Here is a 20056-nt window from a genome sequence, read left to right on the forward strand (position 1 = left end):
TCCTGTGTCCAAGTGTTCTCATTGTTTAATTCCCACCTATGAGTGAGAACATGCGGTGTTTGGTTTTCTGTTCTTGCGATAGTTTGCTGAGAATGATGGTTTCCAACTGCATCCACGTCCCTACAAAGGACATGAACTCATCCTTTTTTATGGCTGCATAGTATTCCATGATGTATATGTGCCACATTTTCTTAATCGAGTCTGTCATTGATAGACATTTGAGTTGATTTTAAGACACTCACCGGGATAATTTCAAAACAAAAAGAGACATTATATTAAGACTCCCCCAGAAAGAATGCTTCATCTTTAATATTTCCGAACCTCTAGTTAACCTAAAGAAGAATATAGGTACCTCTCTGCTCTGCTGGAGAAAGCAGACCTAACCAATTAATTGACAGAAGTAATGGTTTCTCCATTCTCAGCTAAGTGATTTATGGAAACATACAGAAATGCAACTGGACTTTGTACCTAGGTTTTTCTTTCATTCTGGACATAAAGGGGCAACAGATTTCTATTTTCTATTTTCGTTTTATTCAGAGGGGTATATGCTCCCAAATGAGCATGCATATGGAATTGTAACCATCTGTTTACTTCTGTTTCCCCTCCAGACTGAAAGTTTACTAAAGGTATCAACCATATCTAAGTCATCTTTTTTATTCTAGCTATTAACCCAATAATTGGCATGTAGAAAGTGCTCAATAAATGTTGACAGGATAAATTAAATAATAAAGCACAGATACAATAGATTAACTTTTCTCTTAAAGTCTAACATTCCTTTGTACTAGCCTGAATTTTAGTCTCTGGATTTTAGTAATGTATGTAACATAAATATGATGTTAGTATATACTTACACACATTAAAACAGATAGAAATTAAGCAGACTGAATTGCTTAATATGTAAAAGGATGCATAAATGATTTTATTAATAAAATTAATTTATTGTTTCATTCGAAACATTTCTTGAACGTATACTATATTATAATGATAATGCCCAGAAGATGGGATGCAAAGTCAGGCAGGCCTCATGCTCTCAAGGAGATTAGTGACTGGTGAAAGGAAGGATCAAGGAAATGCTTGACAGAGGCAAGTGCTGGAGCCATGGGACCACTGTGGAGGGGCAGCTAAGTACATCTGGAGGGAGGGGTTATATGAAAGTCTTGTATGAAAGACTTCCCAGAGGGGAGATTCTTGAACTGAGGTTTGAAAAGACAGTAAAAAGTAATTTAAAACAAAGAAAGAACTATTCCAGGCAGAGTGATGCAACCATAGCTCTATCAATAGGGAGAAGGTTCCCTGCAGGAAAATGGCAGATGGTGAGGTAAACATAGAGAAAAAGAAGGATCCCCACATATCAAATTTGAAACTTGGTGTTGGAAATGATTATATTTCAAAGACACTGGTATCCATTTAAAAGAAAAATATCTAGGTCTTTGTGTTACTGATTGTATTAGTCCATTCTAATGCTACTAATAGAGATATATCCAAGACTGAGTAATACAAAGAAAAAGATATTTAATGGACTCACAGCTCCACGTGGCTGGGAAGGCCTCACAATCATGGCAGGTGGGAAAAGGCACATCTTACATGGAGGCAGCCAAGAAAGAATGAGACTCAAGCAAAAGGGGTTTCCCCTATAAAAACATCAGATCTCGTGATACTTATTTCACTACCACAAGCATGGGGGAAACTGCCCCCACGATTTAATTATGTCCCACCAGGTCCCTCCCACAACACATGGGAATTATCGGAGTTACAGCTTAAGATGAGATTTGGGCGGGGACACAGCCAAACCATATCAGTGATGTAATAATATTGTTTTTTCATTGTTAGTAATGGAAGGTAAGTTATTCTCAGGGAAAAATAAAACAGCCAAATGTTAATCTTCTGAACTTTAGTTAAGAATGATAACATACAGGTACATCTACAGCAAGTTGAACTTAATCTTCTCTGAAGACTGCAAAACTCAAGTCACTTTATGCAAAGAAGACTATGGAAAGAAGTATGAATGAAAATGGGAAACAGCTAATACCACTACATCTAGCTTACTTAACATTTTATAATTTTTGTCTCTAAATCCTGTCTCCTGGGAGCCTGTTGAATCACAGTCTAACTCATTTAGTTATAAGTGAACAGTATTATTTATTTATTGGCTTTTTATTTTGCCTCTCTAAAAAGCAAAAAAAAAAAAAAAAAAAAAGCCATCAACAGTTTAAAAACTTAAAAGTTGTTTTCTTTTTTTCCCTGTAACTAAATTTCAAAGCTAATGAAAATATAATGAATAAAATTACAAGGTATAAACAAGTAAAGATTTGAAATAACAGAAAACTTCTGGAAACATATTCATTATAATAATAAATCTTTAGCCTTTTAAAGATTAAATTTCTCAGCCTGCCCAATGTCTGGGCCAAGAATTATCAAGGACAGTCATGAAAATCATAAAGTCACCAAGACATACTGAAGTACTTAAACTCTAAAAATAAAATTTATACATGAAATAATTATAATTAGTTAATGGATATTAATTATGGTATTTTTCATTTGTACTAATTATTGTTCTCTTTTTTCTTTCATATTTCATTTTATTACATTTAGCATCATGCTGCTATTCCTGCACATACTGAACAAGCATGGGATTTGAATATTATACTTCTAAATAAATGAATTACTCAATCTCCTATGACCATCTATACATACTCCACCTTCAAAAAGTACATCAATATTATATCATTAAGAAAATAGTAACCTTCTCTTCTCCAATATGCATGACATTTTTGGACAATGCAATTTTGGCACTGGCACTTATTTCAGTGAAGAAAAACTTTGTGGTTCTATGGCATTCATCATTTGACAAATGCAAGTATCTTCCTTATCAATCAGCTCCTATTGAACTTACTAGCACTGACTGTGGAATCCTTAAGGGCCCATTACATTTCTGAAGAAGAAAGCTAAGATGAAGGACATGCCACTCCGAATTCATGTGCTACTCGGCCTAGCTATCACTACACTAGTACAAGCTGTAGATAAAAAAGTGGATTGTCCACAGTTATGTACGTGTGAAATCAGGCCTTGGTTTACACCCAGATCCATTTATATGGAAGCATCTACAGTGGACTGTAATGATTTAGGTCTTCTAACTTTCCCAGCCAGATTGCCTGCTAACACACAGATTCTGCTCCTGCAGACTAACAATATTGCAAAAATTGAATACTCCACAGACTTTCCAGTAAACCTTACTGGCCTGGATTTATCTCAAAACAATTTATCTTCGGTCACCAATATTAATGTAAAAAAGATGCCTCAGCTCCTTTCTGTGTACCTAGAGGAAAACAAACTTACTGAACTGCCTGAAAAATGTCTGTCAGAACTGAGCAACTTACAAGAACTCTATATTAATCACAACTTGCTTTCTGCAATTTCACCTGGAGCCTTTATTGGCCTACATAATCTTCTTCGACTTCATCTCAATTCAAATAGATTGCAGATGATCAACAGTAAGTGGTTTGATGCTCTTCCAAATCTAGAGATTCTGATGATTGGGGAAAATCCAATTATCAGAATCAAAGACATGAACTTTAAGCCTCTTATCAATCTTCGCAGCCTGGTCATAGCTGGTATAAACCTTACAGAAATACCAGATAATGCTTTGGTTGGACTTGAAAACTTAGAAAGCATCTCCTTTTATGACAACAGGCTTATTAAAGTACCCCATGTTGCTCTTCAAAAAGTTGTAAATCTCAAATTTTTGGATCTAAATAAAAATCCTATTAATAGAATACGAAGGGGTGATTTTAGCAATATGCTACACTTAAAAGAGTTGGGGATAAACAATATGCCTGAGCTGATTTCCATCGATAGTCTTGCTGTGGATAACCTGCCAGATTTAAGAAAAATAGAAGCTACTAACAACCCCAGATTGTCTTACATTCACCCCAATGCATTTTTCAGACTCCCCAAGCTGGAATCACTCATGCTGAACAGCAACGCCCTCAGTGCCCTGTACCATGGTACCATTGAGTCTCTGCCAAACCTCAAGGAAATCAGCATACACAGTAACCCCATCAGATGTGACTGTGTCATCCGTTGGATTAATATGAACAAAACCAACATTCGATTTATGGAGCCAGATTCACTGTTTTGTGTGGACCCACCTGAATTCCAAGGTCAGAATGTTCGGCAAGTTCATTTCAGGGACATGATGGAAATTTGTCTCCCTCTTATAGCTCCTGAGAGCTTTCCTTCTAATCTAAATGTAGAAGCTGGGAGTTATGTTTCCTTACACTGTAGAGCTACTGCAGAACCACAGCCTGAAATCTACTGGATAACACCTTCTGGTCAAAAACTCTTGCCTAATACCCTGACAGAAAATTTCTATGTCCATTCTGAAGGAACACTAGAAATAAATGGCATAACTCCCAAAGAAGGGGGTTTATATACTTGTATAGCAACTAACCTAGTTGGCGCTGACTTGAAGTCTGTTATGATCAAAGTGGATGGATCTTTTCCACAGGATAACAATGGCTCTTTGAATATTAAAATAAGAGATATTCAGGCCAATTCAGTTTTGGTATCCTGGAAAGCAAGTTCTAAAATTCTCAAATCTAGTGTTAAATGGACAGCCTTTGTCAACACTGAAAATTCTCATGCTGCGCAAAGTGCTCGAATACCATCTGATGTCAAGGTATATAATCTTACTCATCTGAACCCATCAACTGAGTATAAAATTTGTATTGATATTCCCACCATCTATCAGAAAAACAGAAAAAAATGTGTAAATGTCACCACCAAAGGTTTGGACCCTGATCAAAAACAGTATGAAAAGAGTAATACTACAACACTTATGGCCTGTCTTGGAGGCCTTCTGGGGATTATTGGTGTGATATGTCTTATCAGCTGCCTCTCTCAAGAAATGAACTGTGATGGTGGACATAGCTATGTGAGGAATTACTTACAGAAACCAACTTTTGCATTAGGTGAGCTTTATCCTCCTCTGATAAATCTCTGGGAAGCAGGAAAAGAAAAAAGTACATCATTGAAAGTAAAAGCAACTGTTATAGGTTTACCAACAAATGTCGTAAAAACCACCAACTAAACCTACTTCAAAAACGAACAAAAAAAAGCTAAAGACTGCAGTTGTGTTAAAAACAAAACAAAACAAACAAACAAAAAACAACGTAAAGAAAGATTACTTTTGAAAGAAAAGTTTAAGCTTCACCAATGCTGCTCCTGACCAATGGAAATATGTATAACGTCAGCATTTTAAGTAACTGGCTTCAAGGGGTACTGTGGCAACCAAATAAAATAACTCCATTTTCTAAAACTTTCATGTAACTTTTATGTCTGGACTACAGTTAAAGTGGACAAAAACATTTCTGTATTTTTTTTAAGTATATAAGAGTAGTTGAACTGAGCAATACCTCCTCCTGTGTTGTATTACACATATTAGCCACGAGTTTTTGCAGTGACCAGATAAACTTGACACGTGGTGTAATAAAATGGACAAATTCTGTAGAGTAGACACAGTGAGTATGTGGACCTCTTTTATAAGGAAAAATACATTTTGGATTAAAATCAATTGCTTTTGTCTTGTTTTGTTTCTAAATAAAGAGTAATTTCTGGGAAATATCATCTGATCAGATATCATTTAAATGACAAAGTTTTTAAAAGGTGTTTTTCTATAATGAAATTTGGAATGCTAAGAGTAAGGCACTTTCCTTGGGTGATGGGATTGCCTACATTTTTATAAAGTCTCAAATACGGATTTCAGAAAGCATTTAATCAATATCAAATGGCAATCATAATTTGTATTTAACCCTTTAACTATTGACAGAAACTCTAGGAAATTATGTATTCACTTAAGGATTTTAACAAGTAGCTTTTGGAGTAGATTAAATTATTAGGTTGAGACAATATAAATTCAGTATCTGAGCAACATAAAGTCTTATTTTAATTATTGGCAGTAGCTTAGTTTTAGGCTGCTTGCTTCTGTTTTTTCTTTTTTTTTTTTTTTTGAGACGGAGTCTCCCTCTGTTGCTCAGGCAGGAGTGCAGTGGCAAAACCTCAACTCACTGCAGCATCCACTTCCCAGGTTCAAGCAATTCTCCTGCCTCAACCTCCCAAGTAGCTGGCATTACAGGCATGCGACTGAATCTCCGGCTAATTTTTGTATTTTCAGTAGAGACGAAGTTTTGCCATATTGGCCAGGCTGGTCTTGAACTCCTGGCCTCCTGATCCACCCACCTCAGTGTCCCAAAGTATTGGGATTACAGGCATGACCCACCATGCCTGGTCTAGGCTGCTTGCTTTGCAGAAACTATTGCCAAATTTCATTATGACTTATGCTCTAGGTATAATTTTCAAATCTCTCTCTGATTCAAAACAGTTAAGGAGCTTCACTGAAATAACAAGCAAATAACTTAATAATTTACTATATTGAAACATGGCAAGGAAACAGCATGTTTCAGTCCGAGACTAAGATTTTAGAATTATACCCTAAAACATACAGGATTAGTAGTAGAAGTTTAACAGGTTCAACTTTCTGAAATTTCTTTTATTTAGCTCACCCCAATATAAAAATGACACAATTCAGATACTTCCAGAGTTTGCCACAAATTTAAGAGGAATGATGTTAACTAAAGGAAAAGCTTCTAAAACTATTTTAAAGTAAAAGAAAAAATTAAGAATTTAATTTTTTAGTCCAGTCCTCTAAGAATATATTTAAGGCACCTGAAACCCACAGCTTAAAAGATTACAAATCATTGAATTGAAGTGCCAAGTACATTAGCAGTTATTTAAAAATCTTATATAGGGAATATAAGGATTTCACTTAAAAAAAGAGAATTAAGATTTTTGAGGATTTCAATCATTTTTACAAACAAACCCCCACAGTCCTGAAAAAACAGAAGTATTTGTGTACAAAGCAAACATTCTGAGACAATACAATACCACAGTTTTTATAGGCAAATTGTTTATCTCTCAAAGTTACAAAGCTTTCATGTTAATTGCTATTGTGTCTGCTCATAAGCAACTTTTAACTTTTCTTACAATGGCTTTCTGCATAATATCAACATCCCACTGGCCTATAAACATTTTCAGCACTGTAGTCCTATCAATTTATTTGTTAATATTAGACATTTCTTTTGTGATAGCATTGACAGTTTCCAATTAAATCCTAGCTGTTTTTGACAGTGTAGAAGGCAATTGTTATGAACTTCTTAAAACAAAAGGACAAATTGAGTTAATTTTAACACAACCAAAACATGAAACTTGCGAATTCAACGTGTTTCCCAAACACAAATTTTACAACCTGATGATTCACTATCACACAGAGGCTGACATTAGAATTTATCAGCCAGACATGCTCATACATCATGAGAGGTTTCAGCACCACAAACAGAGCTTTACAGAGCTCAGCTATTTGTCAAAAATATAGGAGCTGAAATACAACCTATTAGGATGCAGGCATAGTGTAGGTCAGCAACAACTTAAGCATGTATCTTGTATGTTTCTTTGAAACCTATGTGCCTGAAGAAGTATCACAAACATATCATAGCACTGAGAATTCATTTTAATCTACATATTTCTTTTAAAATTTGTTATGAAATATGCATTCTCAATAGACATCTAGCAGTGAGCACTAAAATGAAGTATTTTTGTTACAACCAAAAACATACAGATGCTCAAGGCAAATCATGAACTTACTTATCTGATTAAATTTTAATATAAATTTCCAGTGAGAGAGAAAAGACATCTGCTTCAATGAGAAGAGTGTTTCATACTCTCTCTGTTACCTCTTAATCCTCACATAAAACTAAGCATTGGTCAAAGTACTCAAAGCATTTAACTTGCAATTTTGTGATATGATATGAATGCTCCTGTGGCAAAACAGAACTTTACCTATAACAAATAAAACTCTAAACTTTACAGCTGTATGAATGCCACCTAATCTGTTCACCTTGTATGGAGAAAAACACCTTGGCACAAAAATAATTTTTGAAGAATTACATACTTTATAATTTATAGTACAAAATAAAATTAAGATTTTCTAACAATAAGCATGCCCAATCGAATACAAAAATATATAAAAACAGTGTGAGACCAAATATATAATTTATAATGTATATAATTGTCAGTAACGCTAAGCAGCAACAGGTTGGCAGACATATGCTAACCATTTTACGAAGAAAGAAATGACATAGATTTATGGTACATATACTAGTCATTTAATACTTATTTTAGTGCTAAAGTTTTTATTCTAATTAGACAAAGGAAGTTTAAGTAAAACTACACACAAACAAGCATAAGTTTAAAATAATTCCTTAGTTTATTCATTTAATTATCTTTTGTTCATATTCAATAAACATTTATTGTATGGCTATTAGTCATGAGAAAAAGAGAAACAGGACAAATTTTCTACCATCTAAAACTTATATTCTACTAGATTGTATTCTGGTTTATTTTCTTTATCAGTGTTTTCACAAATACATGTTAACTGTGTGATTTGGTAAAGTCCCAGCCTTAATCATTCATACTTTCACAAAATGATAATGCTCAGAAAAACTACAAGGTTTTTTTCTTGGTCTAAAATGCTTTACTTATCACAACTTTGATGTAAAAGCTTGCTTCAAATATAATATTGATCTTATTCAGTATATCTGCAGAAAACAGCCTAATACTATCCTTAGATTGGATAAATTAAGAGGCATATTTAGGCTGGGTGTGGTGGCTCAAGCCTGTAATCCCAACACTTTGGGAGGTTGAGGTGGGCGGATCACAAGGTCAAGAGATCGAGAACATCCTGGCCAACATAGTGAAACTCCGTCTCTACTAAATATACAAAAATTAGCTGGGTGTGGTGGCGTATGCCTGTAGTCCCAGCTACTTGAAAGCCTGAGGCAGGAGAATCACTTGAACCCGGGAGGCGGCGTTGCAGTGAGCCAAGATCACACCACTGCATGCCACCCTGGCAACAGAGCGAGACTCCGTCTCAAAACAAAACAAAACAAACAAACAAAAAAAGGCACATTTAGTTACTATAAATTATTTCTATGCATAAAACATGGATAACTGTTATGTGACCCCTATTTCAAACTCAAAGAGAAAATGAGAAGTGAATTTCAAAAAGGTTTATCTAGCACTGACAAAATGTTTATATATATCTTTACAAGGAGGAGAACCAACTTAATTAACTATACACATTAACTTTTACAAGATACTCTAATAACTATAAAGGATAATCTTAAAATTTCAGAGATTAATGTTTTAGATGAAAAATCCAAAATGTGTCAGAAACTAATAAAGCAAACAATAAAAACAACTAAAATGTTTAAAAGTATGCATGTATTAAGGAGTGAAAAAAACCTCAATAACATATCTCACAGCCATCAAAAATATGAGGAAATAATTCTAATTATATATGTCACTATACATAGTATCTTGGGCTTCATCACAATGCTGATTTTCTAGGAGATAGGGAGTAATGAATAGTAACTAAATTGTGGCTCTATTTTCTTTTATCCAATCTTTTTCCTCAAATTTCCCAAGACATTATAGCAAATAAGTAAAAATGTTTGTGAAGAATATGGTCGTCACCATTATATTTACTATGTTATATATTATATATATTATATATTACTACCATTATATATTACTATATTTAAGGATCCCGAAAGGATATTTTGCAATCAATTAAACAGAAAAGACTACAATGATCTTCTTTTTCAGATGCTAATATTTTCACTACAGCTTCACTTCTATAATATCATTTTACTCTAATAAATGCACAGATAACTAGGTCGTTGCTTGGGAGAACTACAGCATTGTATTGGAATGCCATGTCTAGAAATGGCTACAATGAGTATCATGGAGTTTTGGGAAAAGACAGAACTGACTCCAGTTGCCACACAATAGTGACTGCTTTCATCTGTTCATTTGAAAAGTAAGGACTTGAGTGTTAAGAGTGGCCATGGCCTAGTTTTATGTTATTCCTCTAAAGGAAAATAAAAATATTATTTTTACAGAGGAGCAAAGTGCAAAACCAGAGTTAATATTAGCAGTCATAAAACATATATCAAATTCTAAGAAAAATTATTAAGAGAAAAAACTTTTAAAAAGAATATTACAGCAGAATATAGATTATTTCCAAAATTTGGCCTAAACATTTCATTTACAATATACACAGGAGGCTCATGAATTCAGTAGTATGCATTTAGAATTCTCAAGTGAGAAGACATCATATGAAATAGAACATGATTCCTTTTTGTTCATACTAAAAATAGACAAGCCTACAGAGATTTCAATTTACCTATTCTAGTTCACTGTATATACATCTCAGAAGGCTCCTAGCTCGTTTTTGAAATATGCCATAGAGCATATACCAACTAAGGGTGTAAATACCTCACAGATACGTCAATAGGACTTTTTCTAGGAGCAAACTGAATAGTTCAAATAAGTAATACATTCAAAGCTAGTATCATATATAATTTCAAAATTATTGTGAAGTGGCCCAGAGTAACAAAGCATAGCAAAAAGAATTGTGGTTGACCTTAGTAAACCTTTTAGAAGGATGAACTATAACATTTGGAGACCTCACAGTACTTTGTATGTTTATATTTATCTTTTCTAACTCTACTATATCGCCAAGAAACTAATAGTATTATTTGACCATTGTAAGGAAAATCCAGCTTCTCATTAAAATATATGGTTCAGTGTCTGAAGTTATTGATTCAAAATCCAATTGTGATACTCCTTTGTAATGTTTACCAGCCTCTGGAACAAATAATGGAGTGAGCTTGGGACATAAATTAACCCTCCTAATCCTCACATTGAGAGAATCAGGGTGTAATAAAAGAACCTCCCTGTCATTTGTGGTACTAGACTCAAGGCTGGTAAAGACAGAAATAGTTCTTAAACCAATAAAGGTATCAATATTAAAGCAATATAGCTAAACATACCCAAATGGTCTTTCAAAAGAATATGATATAAAATTGAAATTCATTATCAGAACTGGGATTCAGGTCAGATACCTCTAGTAAACATCTCTTTAATAATGGTTGCAGAGAAGAATCATCTATTCAATAAAAAAACAAGAAATCATGTCTCCAAAATAACTTTAAAGCTCTTACCTTCCTATCCGTATTTCCTAGTAAATAAATCAATGAAACAAAATTCTAGTATAGAACTTTCATATTAAATCACTTATTTTATCAAGATTTAAAAAAAATTTACGTATAAAATATATGAATTCATATAAGTATATCATGCTAACAAGTCAATTCAAATCCTTGAGTGTAAAAAAATTTCTTGTAACCACGGATATGGCATATAGAAAATGCATATAAAAAGTAGAAAACAAAATATTCATTTCTTTCTACAAACAACATCTTTTCCACACAAATCAAGAGGAATTAAGTGACTACAGTGAAAAAACAAAAAAAGAACCACAACAAAAATAACTGTGTGAGGCTAAAGGGAATGAGGGTTTCCTTCCAGTGGATTATGTGTGCCGCAGTCCAGGGTCGGTCCTAAAGTGATAATGCAACGCTTGAGATATTTTGTTGACACATGCATGCATAGAAAATAATAAACATATTATTAACATTATATTTGGATAAACATGCATTTATATTTACTTGAGTAGAAAGATTACAGATTAGGAAGGAAGGAAAAAGGAAAGGAAGAAAAGAAGGAAACATTCACTAAATTGTGAATATGTGCCAGATTAACAATTTGCTGTGCTCTTAGGAAATCTACTTCAGATCTAAAGAAGGGGTGTGGGAAAATGAACATTTGCTATCTTACAATATGACAGGCATGCTGATAGGCAGGCCTGCACATCTCTTTCTGTAGTATAATGTAATATATATTACATATAAATATGTATATTATATAATTACAACCCAATTTATGTGATCCTCATGAAATTTCTTTTTGAGTTCAGCATTAACATTCCAATTTTATATATCAGTCTCAGAGAAGTATTTCAGTATTTTTCCCCAAGAAAACATATGAACTATATGAATATATATATGAACAAATATATGAATGAATATATATGAATATATTCATATAGTTCATATGAATGCATATTAACTATAACAAAAATAATAACATAGAGAAAAAAAAAACAAATGACTCAATACCAAGAGAAATAATAACAGGAACTTTATAAGCGTGCCGTAACTCACAATAACTAATAGGTGATTTTCTGGAGAGGGAAAAATCCATCAACAGAACATTCGATTCATTAATTGTTCCTATTATCTTCTAACTCTCCCCATCAGTATGTTCTTTTATAATATTCCTATCTCAGTTTTGCATCAGAAAATGGGGATAAAGAGTCTTTATTTGTCAAATTGCAGTTACTACTTATTTGCCAAAGACAAAGAACACTAGTTTATCAAAAAAGGAAACCCTATGCACATTCTTATAAATAAAACCTTTAAAATAAGAATATACATCAAGTTCCAAGTAGATGTAAGGCTAGGGACTTTTAAAAGAATTTTTCTGCAATTATTTCCATGCATCTACTTCACATTCCCAATCTACAAAGCTCTTCTCTTTCTCAGTCCCATTATAGGAAAATGTAGAATGGTCAATTATATTTAACCTGCTTGCCAACTCTCCGATTACACTTATCATGCACAGTAACTCAATCTTAGCAGGTACATCTGCATAAAAAGTGAAGTTTGAGGAGACAGAAACTTCTCTTCAACATTTCCATCCTTGTGATTACTGACACTATAGGCACTGGAAACTCAGAACACCACCCACATCAACACCAACAGCTTGGAGAGTCAGATGTCATTGTGAGCTGATAATGCTTAGCTTTGTTGACTGACATGTAATCTATTGCAAATCTTGGGTTCTTATGAGTTCTACTTTATAAATTGTATAATGTAGTTCAAGAGAACAAAATTATTTAATATAGTTTAGGTGACATAGATTGCATATTGATAAAAGAGTTAGCAAAGAGTTTAAATAAAAACTGGACACCATCAAACTTATCTGTGTGATTAAAATCTATAGATACTCATAGAGGAAGCTGATCATCTATACGTCCGAGTGAAAGAAAAAAGGTGGTTCTTTAAAAGACTTTCTTAGGTTAATGAAATTCTATGGAATTAAACTGACACGCAGAAATATTTTTATGTATAAAGAAGCTCCTCAGTATTCAACGAGTACTAAAGTCACTATGTTGACCTATGTTCTCATCCCAAATGATATGACCAAGCTTAGTTGTTGTTACTGTTGTTGTTATTTTAATGACTCATTGTATGTTAGTGCTCCTTCCAAGGGTCAGGCCTAATAGTAGCAAGGTTTCTAAGCAGGGAAGCAAGGAGTGGCCCATGCTTTATTCACACACCATTTATTGAAGATCTACTGTGTACCAGACAAAATATTAGCTACTAGAGATTCAACACTGACAGCAATAGACAAATCTCCTGACATCTTAAAACTTAGAGTGAAAAGGTGAATACCAACAAATGAATCTGGCAATTACAATTCAGGGAATTAAAAGCATGATAGGCAGGGGGACAGATTATACATATTTGGGGGGTTACAACATTATCAGTTATTGTAAGATAGTCCAGAAAGGCTTCTAACTCAGAGCTAAGATAATCTTTACACAATATCCCAATTAGAGGGCAGAGAAATGTTAAGGGTAGACTAGGAATGGCATGAAGAGACTAATAAGCTGAAAATTTTTAGTAATGACAAGAGTGCTAGGCAACTGGGAGACCGTTCTGAAGGACAAAGCAGGAGCTGGCTTCAGAAAGAAAAATCAGGAGGTGGGTAAAAATCAAACTTTATTTTGTGCTAACCATGTTAGAAACCAGTATCCTAGGGAAAAAAATGACTATGACAAATTTAAAAGACCAGAATTAATTTATAAGGGTACAAAGATTCATTTGCCATATTTCAATCCTATCTCCCTATATAGTCTAGCACCCAGCTTCCTCCAGAGTTAGAAATATGGGAAAATGTGGGAAATAAAAGAGAAAAGAAAATGGACATAGGCACACTCTATACTCCACTCTCTTAAACTTTCCCTAATCTGAAAACACACATACTAAAAAGCCTCACAAGCGTACTCTCAGAAACAAACACCCTTTATATTCAGTTATTACAGTCCAGTATTTGATGGATATCTAATTTCAGACATTTTAAAAATACACCCCCCATGAAATCAGTAGATGGTCAAAATGTCACTCCAGCTTTCCACTGTCTCCCCAAAGGACAAATAAATGAAACACAGCCTAAGTATTCTGGGTAATTTTATACATAGAAGCCCAAATGTAATGTGAAATTGTGGTCGATGTCTTTAAGATTGACCTAGTTCTATTTCCACTGTGTCAATTGTATTTCTTTTTCAGAAATTTCATAAATATGTTAACATAGAGTTTAACGAGTATATAAAGAGAAACAGATATAGGAAAAACCAAAAAAAGTACTGTGCCTAATTTCTTTAAACTATATTTTATATAACACCAGACATACTTCTAACTACCTAGATTTCATATCATTTTCTTCAGATAATATTTTGTAAATATTCTCTATTATGTTTCCAATTGGGACGCTGAACTCAAAACAACTTTAAGAGTATTTGTAGATGTACTGATCCACATAAATCAGATATCCATTCTAGATTTTCTATAGTTTCTTATCACTGTGCTCTCCTAAGAAGCAAAGTTTTATTAATATTATCTAATATAAGGTAGTCTAATTTGGATTATTAGAGTAAAAACTGCACTATGTCAAAGCATTTTTGAAAGCTCAATTTTGAGGATGAATTTTTATAGTATTAACTTATCTCTTCCATTATAAAAACATAAAATTTGGAGATATTTTTGCTATGACATTTTCTCAAAAGTGTTTTGGGGAACTCTGATACATACATTATGAAAATAGTTATTTTTCAATCCTTCAATAATGTTTTGTTTGAAAAATTTTTCAGAGATTTTCACCTGAAACCAAGGAGAAAATTCTAAACAAAAAATAAATAGGATAAAAGCACATCACATCCATCTTCCTATGACATTTAAAATACTCATACCTGAGTATACTCTAAAAAGACCTCTTTAATATCCTGATGCTAGCTCCTAATTTAGTGGAGAGGACTTCATCTCACCACAGATGTATCTGTTCCATTTCACTATGTATCAGTAATAGAAAAGGGCCAGGCAGCCTCTTAAACAAAATGTTTACTAAATATATATAACAGAGTGATTTTCACTTTACTGATAAGGGAATTCTATCCCGATACTAGGCTATACTACTCAGGCCAGCTGTCTCAGTGTGAATACTCAGACTATCAGGGAGAATATGTAAGTAACTCAGCACAAATTGTCATCTTATTCTGGAAAAAAATGAATCCAGTTTTAGCTTTACAGAAACCGGAAGATATAAAACACCATAGTATCTATGAGACCAATGGCCCCTGATTTTGAAACTAAAATTAAATATGATAACACTCTGATTACATATCTATAAAGTACTTTTTAAGATATAAGATATTCTCATACATATTATGACTGGGATTTGATTTATTATCCATATCTACTCTGTGATGTCAAAAAAGTGATGCTAACCTACCTTGATGAATTATTGGTTGGTCACAGGAAGGAGAAATTGAATAAAAGTATTTTCAGACGAATCTGCAATCCCATTGAGTCTTTCCACTCCTCCAAAGTGAGCACTATCAAAGAGCTGTGAGTGTCTTTCTTAGAAGTGATGGGCCTTATCAATAAAGATTTTTACTGTGTTGGGAAAAGTTAACCCTGTGATCTTTAAACACTCTGGCTTCAGAAAGGAATTTTCACATTAAACCTCTTCCAAAGTTCTTGACTTGAAATCTCAACATTACCATCATGATGCCACATTATTCTTTTAAAATATACTATTTCAAAATACGAAATAATTTTTACATGTTAATAACTTATTTTTTTATAGAAATAACATATGTTTTTTATACAAAATCAAGAACATACAAAAAAGAGGGCCTCACATTCTCCCTGTCTCCCAAATACACTCTTACAAAAGCCTGTCATTCTGCCTTTGACAAACTTTATAATATTATCTCTTGACTCCACTATTTCACTCTTAATCCAGACTAGAGATGCCCACACTTTCAAGGTATCATCAAAGACCTCTTATCTCAGAATAAAAGATGACCTCATTGCCCACCCTGTTATCCCCCTACAGTCCTCAAATCTCCCAATGATGTGACCAACATACATTACCATTATGAAGTAAATAAGTCAGTTGCTTATATGTCACCTTACTAATTTTTTTTTTTTTTTTTGAGGCAGAGTCTTGCTCTGTCACCCAGGCTGGAGTGCAGTGGCATGATCTCAGCTCACTGCAAGCTCCGTCTCCTGGGTTCATGCAATTCTCTGCCTCAGCCTCCCAAGTAGCTGGGATTACAGGTGCCCACCAACACGCCCAGCTACTTTTTGTATTTTTAGTAGAGATGGGGTTTCACCATCTTGGCCAGGCTGGTCTTGAACTCCTGACCTCATGATCCACCCGCCTTGGCCTCCCAAAGTGTTGAGATTACAGGCATGAGCCACCGTGCCCACCCACCTTATTATATTCTTTAAAAGTCCTAGGAGTAAATAGATTTTTCCCTCTCGTGGTATATTTGTTTCTTTCTAATCTTTACCAATTCTATTTTAGAAAACAAAAAATAATGAATCTAATTTACATCCCGTAGGGCAGCCCTGCAAGTTATTGATTATGCTAGCCTTTCTGTAAGTTTTGTTTGTTCCATACTGAAGAAACCCATGTGCTTAAAGCAATTCAGGTCACTCTTCTCTGGATATGATTCAAGTCATTAAAGTCTCTCTTCAAATGTAGTACCGGAAATTGGAAGCAATCCTCCAGGTGTGCTAATCTCTAATCTCTTTATGTGGCTGGAGTAGTATTAACCAAATTCCTGCACTATTTTCAAATGGGAGCAAAGCCGGCTGTAAATGGACAAGGATAATTCCACTTGATCCCAAATGATGTGGTTCACAGCATCATCAATGTCATCATCACCAGCACTTAGGAAATGCTAAGCATGAACAGACGTATAAACTCATTTAACCTCTATGAGAAAGATTCTTTCAGCAACCATATTTTATATTATAGGTAAGAAAATTCAGGTAAGGAACTTTTAGTAATATCACTAGCAAGTTTTTATAGGTGGTAGTGACAGGGATTTGTTCTCCATGTTAAACAAATTGAAAGGTTGAATGGTGGTTAGCTTGCTAACACCTACTATAGTCCTTGGAATTCCTCATGTACACTACTATAATCTCTTAGACAAATGTCATTAAGCAGGTAGCAAGGGTAGGTCTTAGCATAACTTATTAGCATCAGCAATTATCAGAACAGCATAGAATTAAGAATCTCACTACAAACAAACAGAAATGCATAAATCTAGAAGCTAACTACATATGGTCTTTGTCATGTTGAAATGCTGCAAAAAGATGGTGGGTTGGTTCACTTTCTAGTGGCAATAAGGTTTAGTGGAAATGTGGTAAACTTCCTCCACCTCGGCTATTTGATAGCATTTATAGTGGTATAGCAAAAATAAAGTAAGCTTTATTTATGAGAAGACTCATTCTGTATTCAATTTATAATGATAAGCATGCTGGAAGACCCATCTAGATACCTTATAAAAATGGTCTTTTCTATTGGAAGTAAAGAATTTTAATCAGTGCTAGTTGCTGATTATTCATTTCACTATTTCCTAATCATGGCAAAAAAAAAATATTTTAAGCCAGAATTCACGATTTTCCATTATGCAAAACACTGCCATATTGTTTTATCTACTTAGTAAGATCATTTTTTTCTATTTCATACACTTAGACCACATTGCTCAAAATAAGAAAAGGCAAATATAATCAAGTTTGATAAGCCAAGAAGCACAGCAAATGATAGGAAAAAAATAATTTGATTTGAGGAATAAAAATATTAAATTACTACTTCAGTGCTCTGAATGATAAAAGCACAGAGTCAGAAGCAGTCCGTTTCTTAAAACTAAGTTGTATTTCAACAGCTCTAACAAAGGAGAACAGAAATTAGTGTTGGATTTTTATGAGAACTTTAATATGAATGATTTAAGAAATTATACTTTAAAAATCTCTTTCAGTTGAAGTACAGATGTATATGCTACAACTTTTGGTTTTGGTTTTTTGTTTTTAGACAGGGTCTCACTCTGTTTCCCAGACTGGAGTACAGTGGTGTGATCTCAGCTCCCTGCAACCTCTGCTTCTCAAGCTCAAGTGATCCTCCAGCCTCAGCTTCCTGAGGAGCTGGGATTACTGGTATGAGCCACTACACCCGGCTAATTTTTGTTTAAATGCGGTTTCCCCATGTTGCGCAGGCTGGTCTCGAGCTCCTGAGCTCAAAGCTATCTGCCCCGCTCAGCCTCCCAAAAGGCTGGGATTACAGGCCTGAGCCACCAAGACCAGCCTTGTGCTATACCTTTGCATAAACCTACTTTAAAATACAAAAAGGTATTCCATTCATTCTTTTCAAAATATTTAGTGAATGTGAATAATGTCATATTGCCTAGAGTAATCGTGATGTTTTTGTTCCACTGGAAAACAACAAGGGCCCTTTAGCTACAGGTTTTCTTCTGCTATTGTCACTTCAGCACTAGCAAAACTAGGGTGACAGTCTCATAAAGAAAATAACCAAAGGCTCTCACTTTGTCCAATGATGTGGCAGCCCTCCAGCACTGGCATTTCCTGCCCTAAATTAACTCCAGGGGCCATAAGATCAAAGTAAGAAGGAAGTAGTGTGTCTTTCTGCTTAGTTGTGGTAGCTACTTTGTATTACATGGGCAATATAATTCATTGTTTCTTATATAACTGCTTAAGCCATTTTAAATTGTACTAGGCATCTGCAAACAAACGTTATTACTTGTTCCAAGTTAGGTATACTTGTAAATAAAACCCTGCAAAATGACTCACAATAAATTAAAGTAGTCCTACAAGAAAACAGAAAGCTAGAAAAAGATTAGAGATAAGGTCCTGCCAATAGATACTTCTATTTTAAAAGAAAAAAATCAGCTGAAGTCCTATTTGGTTCTCATGAGCCTGAAAGTATAGTTAGTTGTTTTGCCAGAAAAGAGTCCCAGACATTATTTTTTCACTTGCCTGGAATAGCCTGGCATTTCTGCACCCTCAAGTAATAAAACTTACTTGTAAAACCCTTCAAGGCAACAGAGATTGCCTGTATTTATTTTCTAGGAAGGAAAAATATTGAAAATTATGATGTATTCAAAGACCACAACTATAGGAGGAACTACCATACTGCTAAATGTTTTTTAATTGACATGATTTTTTAAATCATCTCTGTTGATCTCTTTAAGATTCAATTTGACTATTGTGAGAATAATGAACAAATAAATGAATGTGATATCCATTTGATATCTAGTATTTCACCAAAAAAAAAAAAAAAAAAAAGGAATAAGTCTGGATTTTTTTTTCTTTGCCCTATTTACATTGTACAATGTGGGAAAAAATTTTGGAACAGAGCTAATAAAAGATCTAAATTAAGACACAATTTTAAAGCTTTGGGAATTACAGTGGCGCTATTACCCAGAAGCAAAAATCCTAAATGAGTCTATGAACAGGTAACAAACTACACAAAACAGGTAACAAGGGCCAGAGACTGGACTAGATTGATATTTCTTTTTGTTCAATAAGTATTCACTAAGAATCTAAAATGTTATAAGCTTCAGGGGATAGGCAACTTCCCTGAAACAATTTAGAGAATTACCTATGGCGGGAAAAACTATGAGAAAGTAAAGAGATTTTTTTTTAATGCTATAGCAATTAAGCAGCTTCCAAATATATTTTGGGAAAATTACAGATAGTAGTAATTAGCCTAATCCTGATATGCAAGTTAATCATCTCCCCCATCTAGAAAGTTGTTCTTTTTGTAACAGAAGACACATAAAATAGTGTCTATTCATTTTATAAAACTAGCAATAAACCTCAAATTCCTCAAGTTGAAACAAAACACATTTTTCTCTGAATAAAAAAACCTATTTTGAGCTAGG

The 20056-nt window shown here is 34.0% G+C and overlaps 2 protein-coding genes across 14 annotated transcripts in view; one reads left to right on the forward strand and one right to left on the reverse strand.

Moving 5' to 3' along the window:
• LRRN3 (leucine rich repeat neuronal 3) overlaps window positions 1-5572 on the forward strand; it is a 33407-nt gene extending 27835 nt beyond the window's left edge. For both annotated transcript variants that reach the window (XM_005550541.5, XM_005550542.5), the window contains one exon: window positions 2593-5572. In XM_005550541.5, the coding sequence (XP_005550598.1) occupies window positions 2951-5089 (2139 nt within the window). In that variant the 5' untranslated portion in view covers window positions 2593-2950 and the 3' untranslated portion in view covers window positions 5090-5572. The remainder of the gene's footprint in view (window positions 1-2592) is intronic.
• IMMP2L (inner mitochondrial membrane peptidase subunit 2) overlaps window positions 1-20056 on the reverse strand; it is an 872645-nt gene that overhangs the window by 447847 nt on the left and 404742 nt on the right. The window contains exon 1 of one of the 12 annotated variants that reach the window (XM_074035820.1): window positions 1-20056. This exon is cut by the window's left edge and continues 15291 nt beyond it; it is cut by the window's right edge and continues 53666 nt beyond it. The exons of the other annotated variants lie outside the window; for them this stretch is intronic. The gene's annotated coding sequence lies outside the window, so the exon portion shown is untranslated. 12 annotated transcript variants of the gene reach the window in all.

The sequence above is a fragment of the Macaca fascicularis genome, chromosome 3 (assembly GCF_037993035.2).
Source record: "Macaca fascicularis isolate 582-1 chromosome 3, T2T-MFA8v1.1".
NCBI lineage: Eukaryota > Metazoa > Chordata > Mammalia > Primates > Cercopithecidae > Macaca > Macaca fascicularis.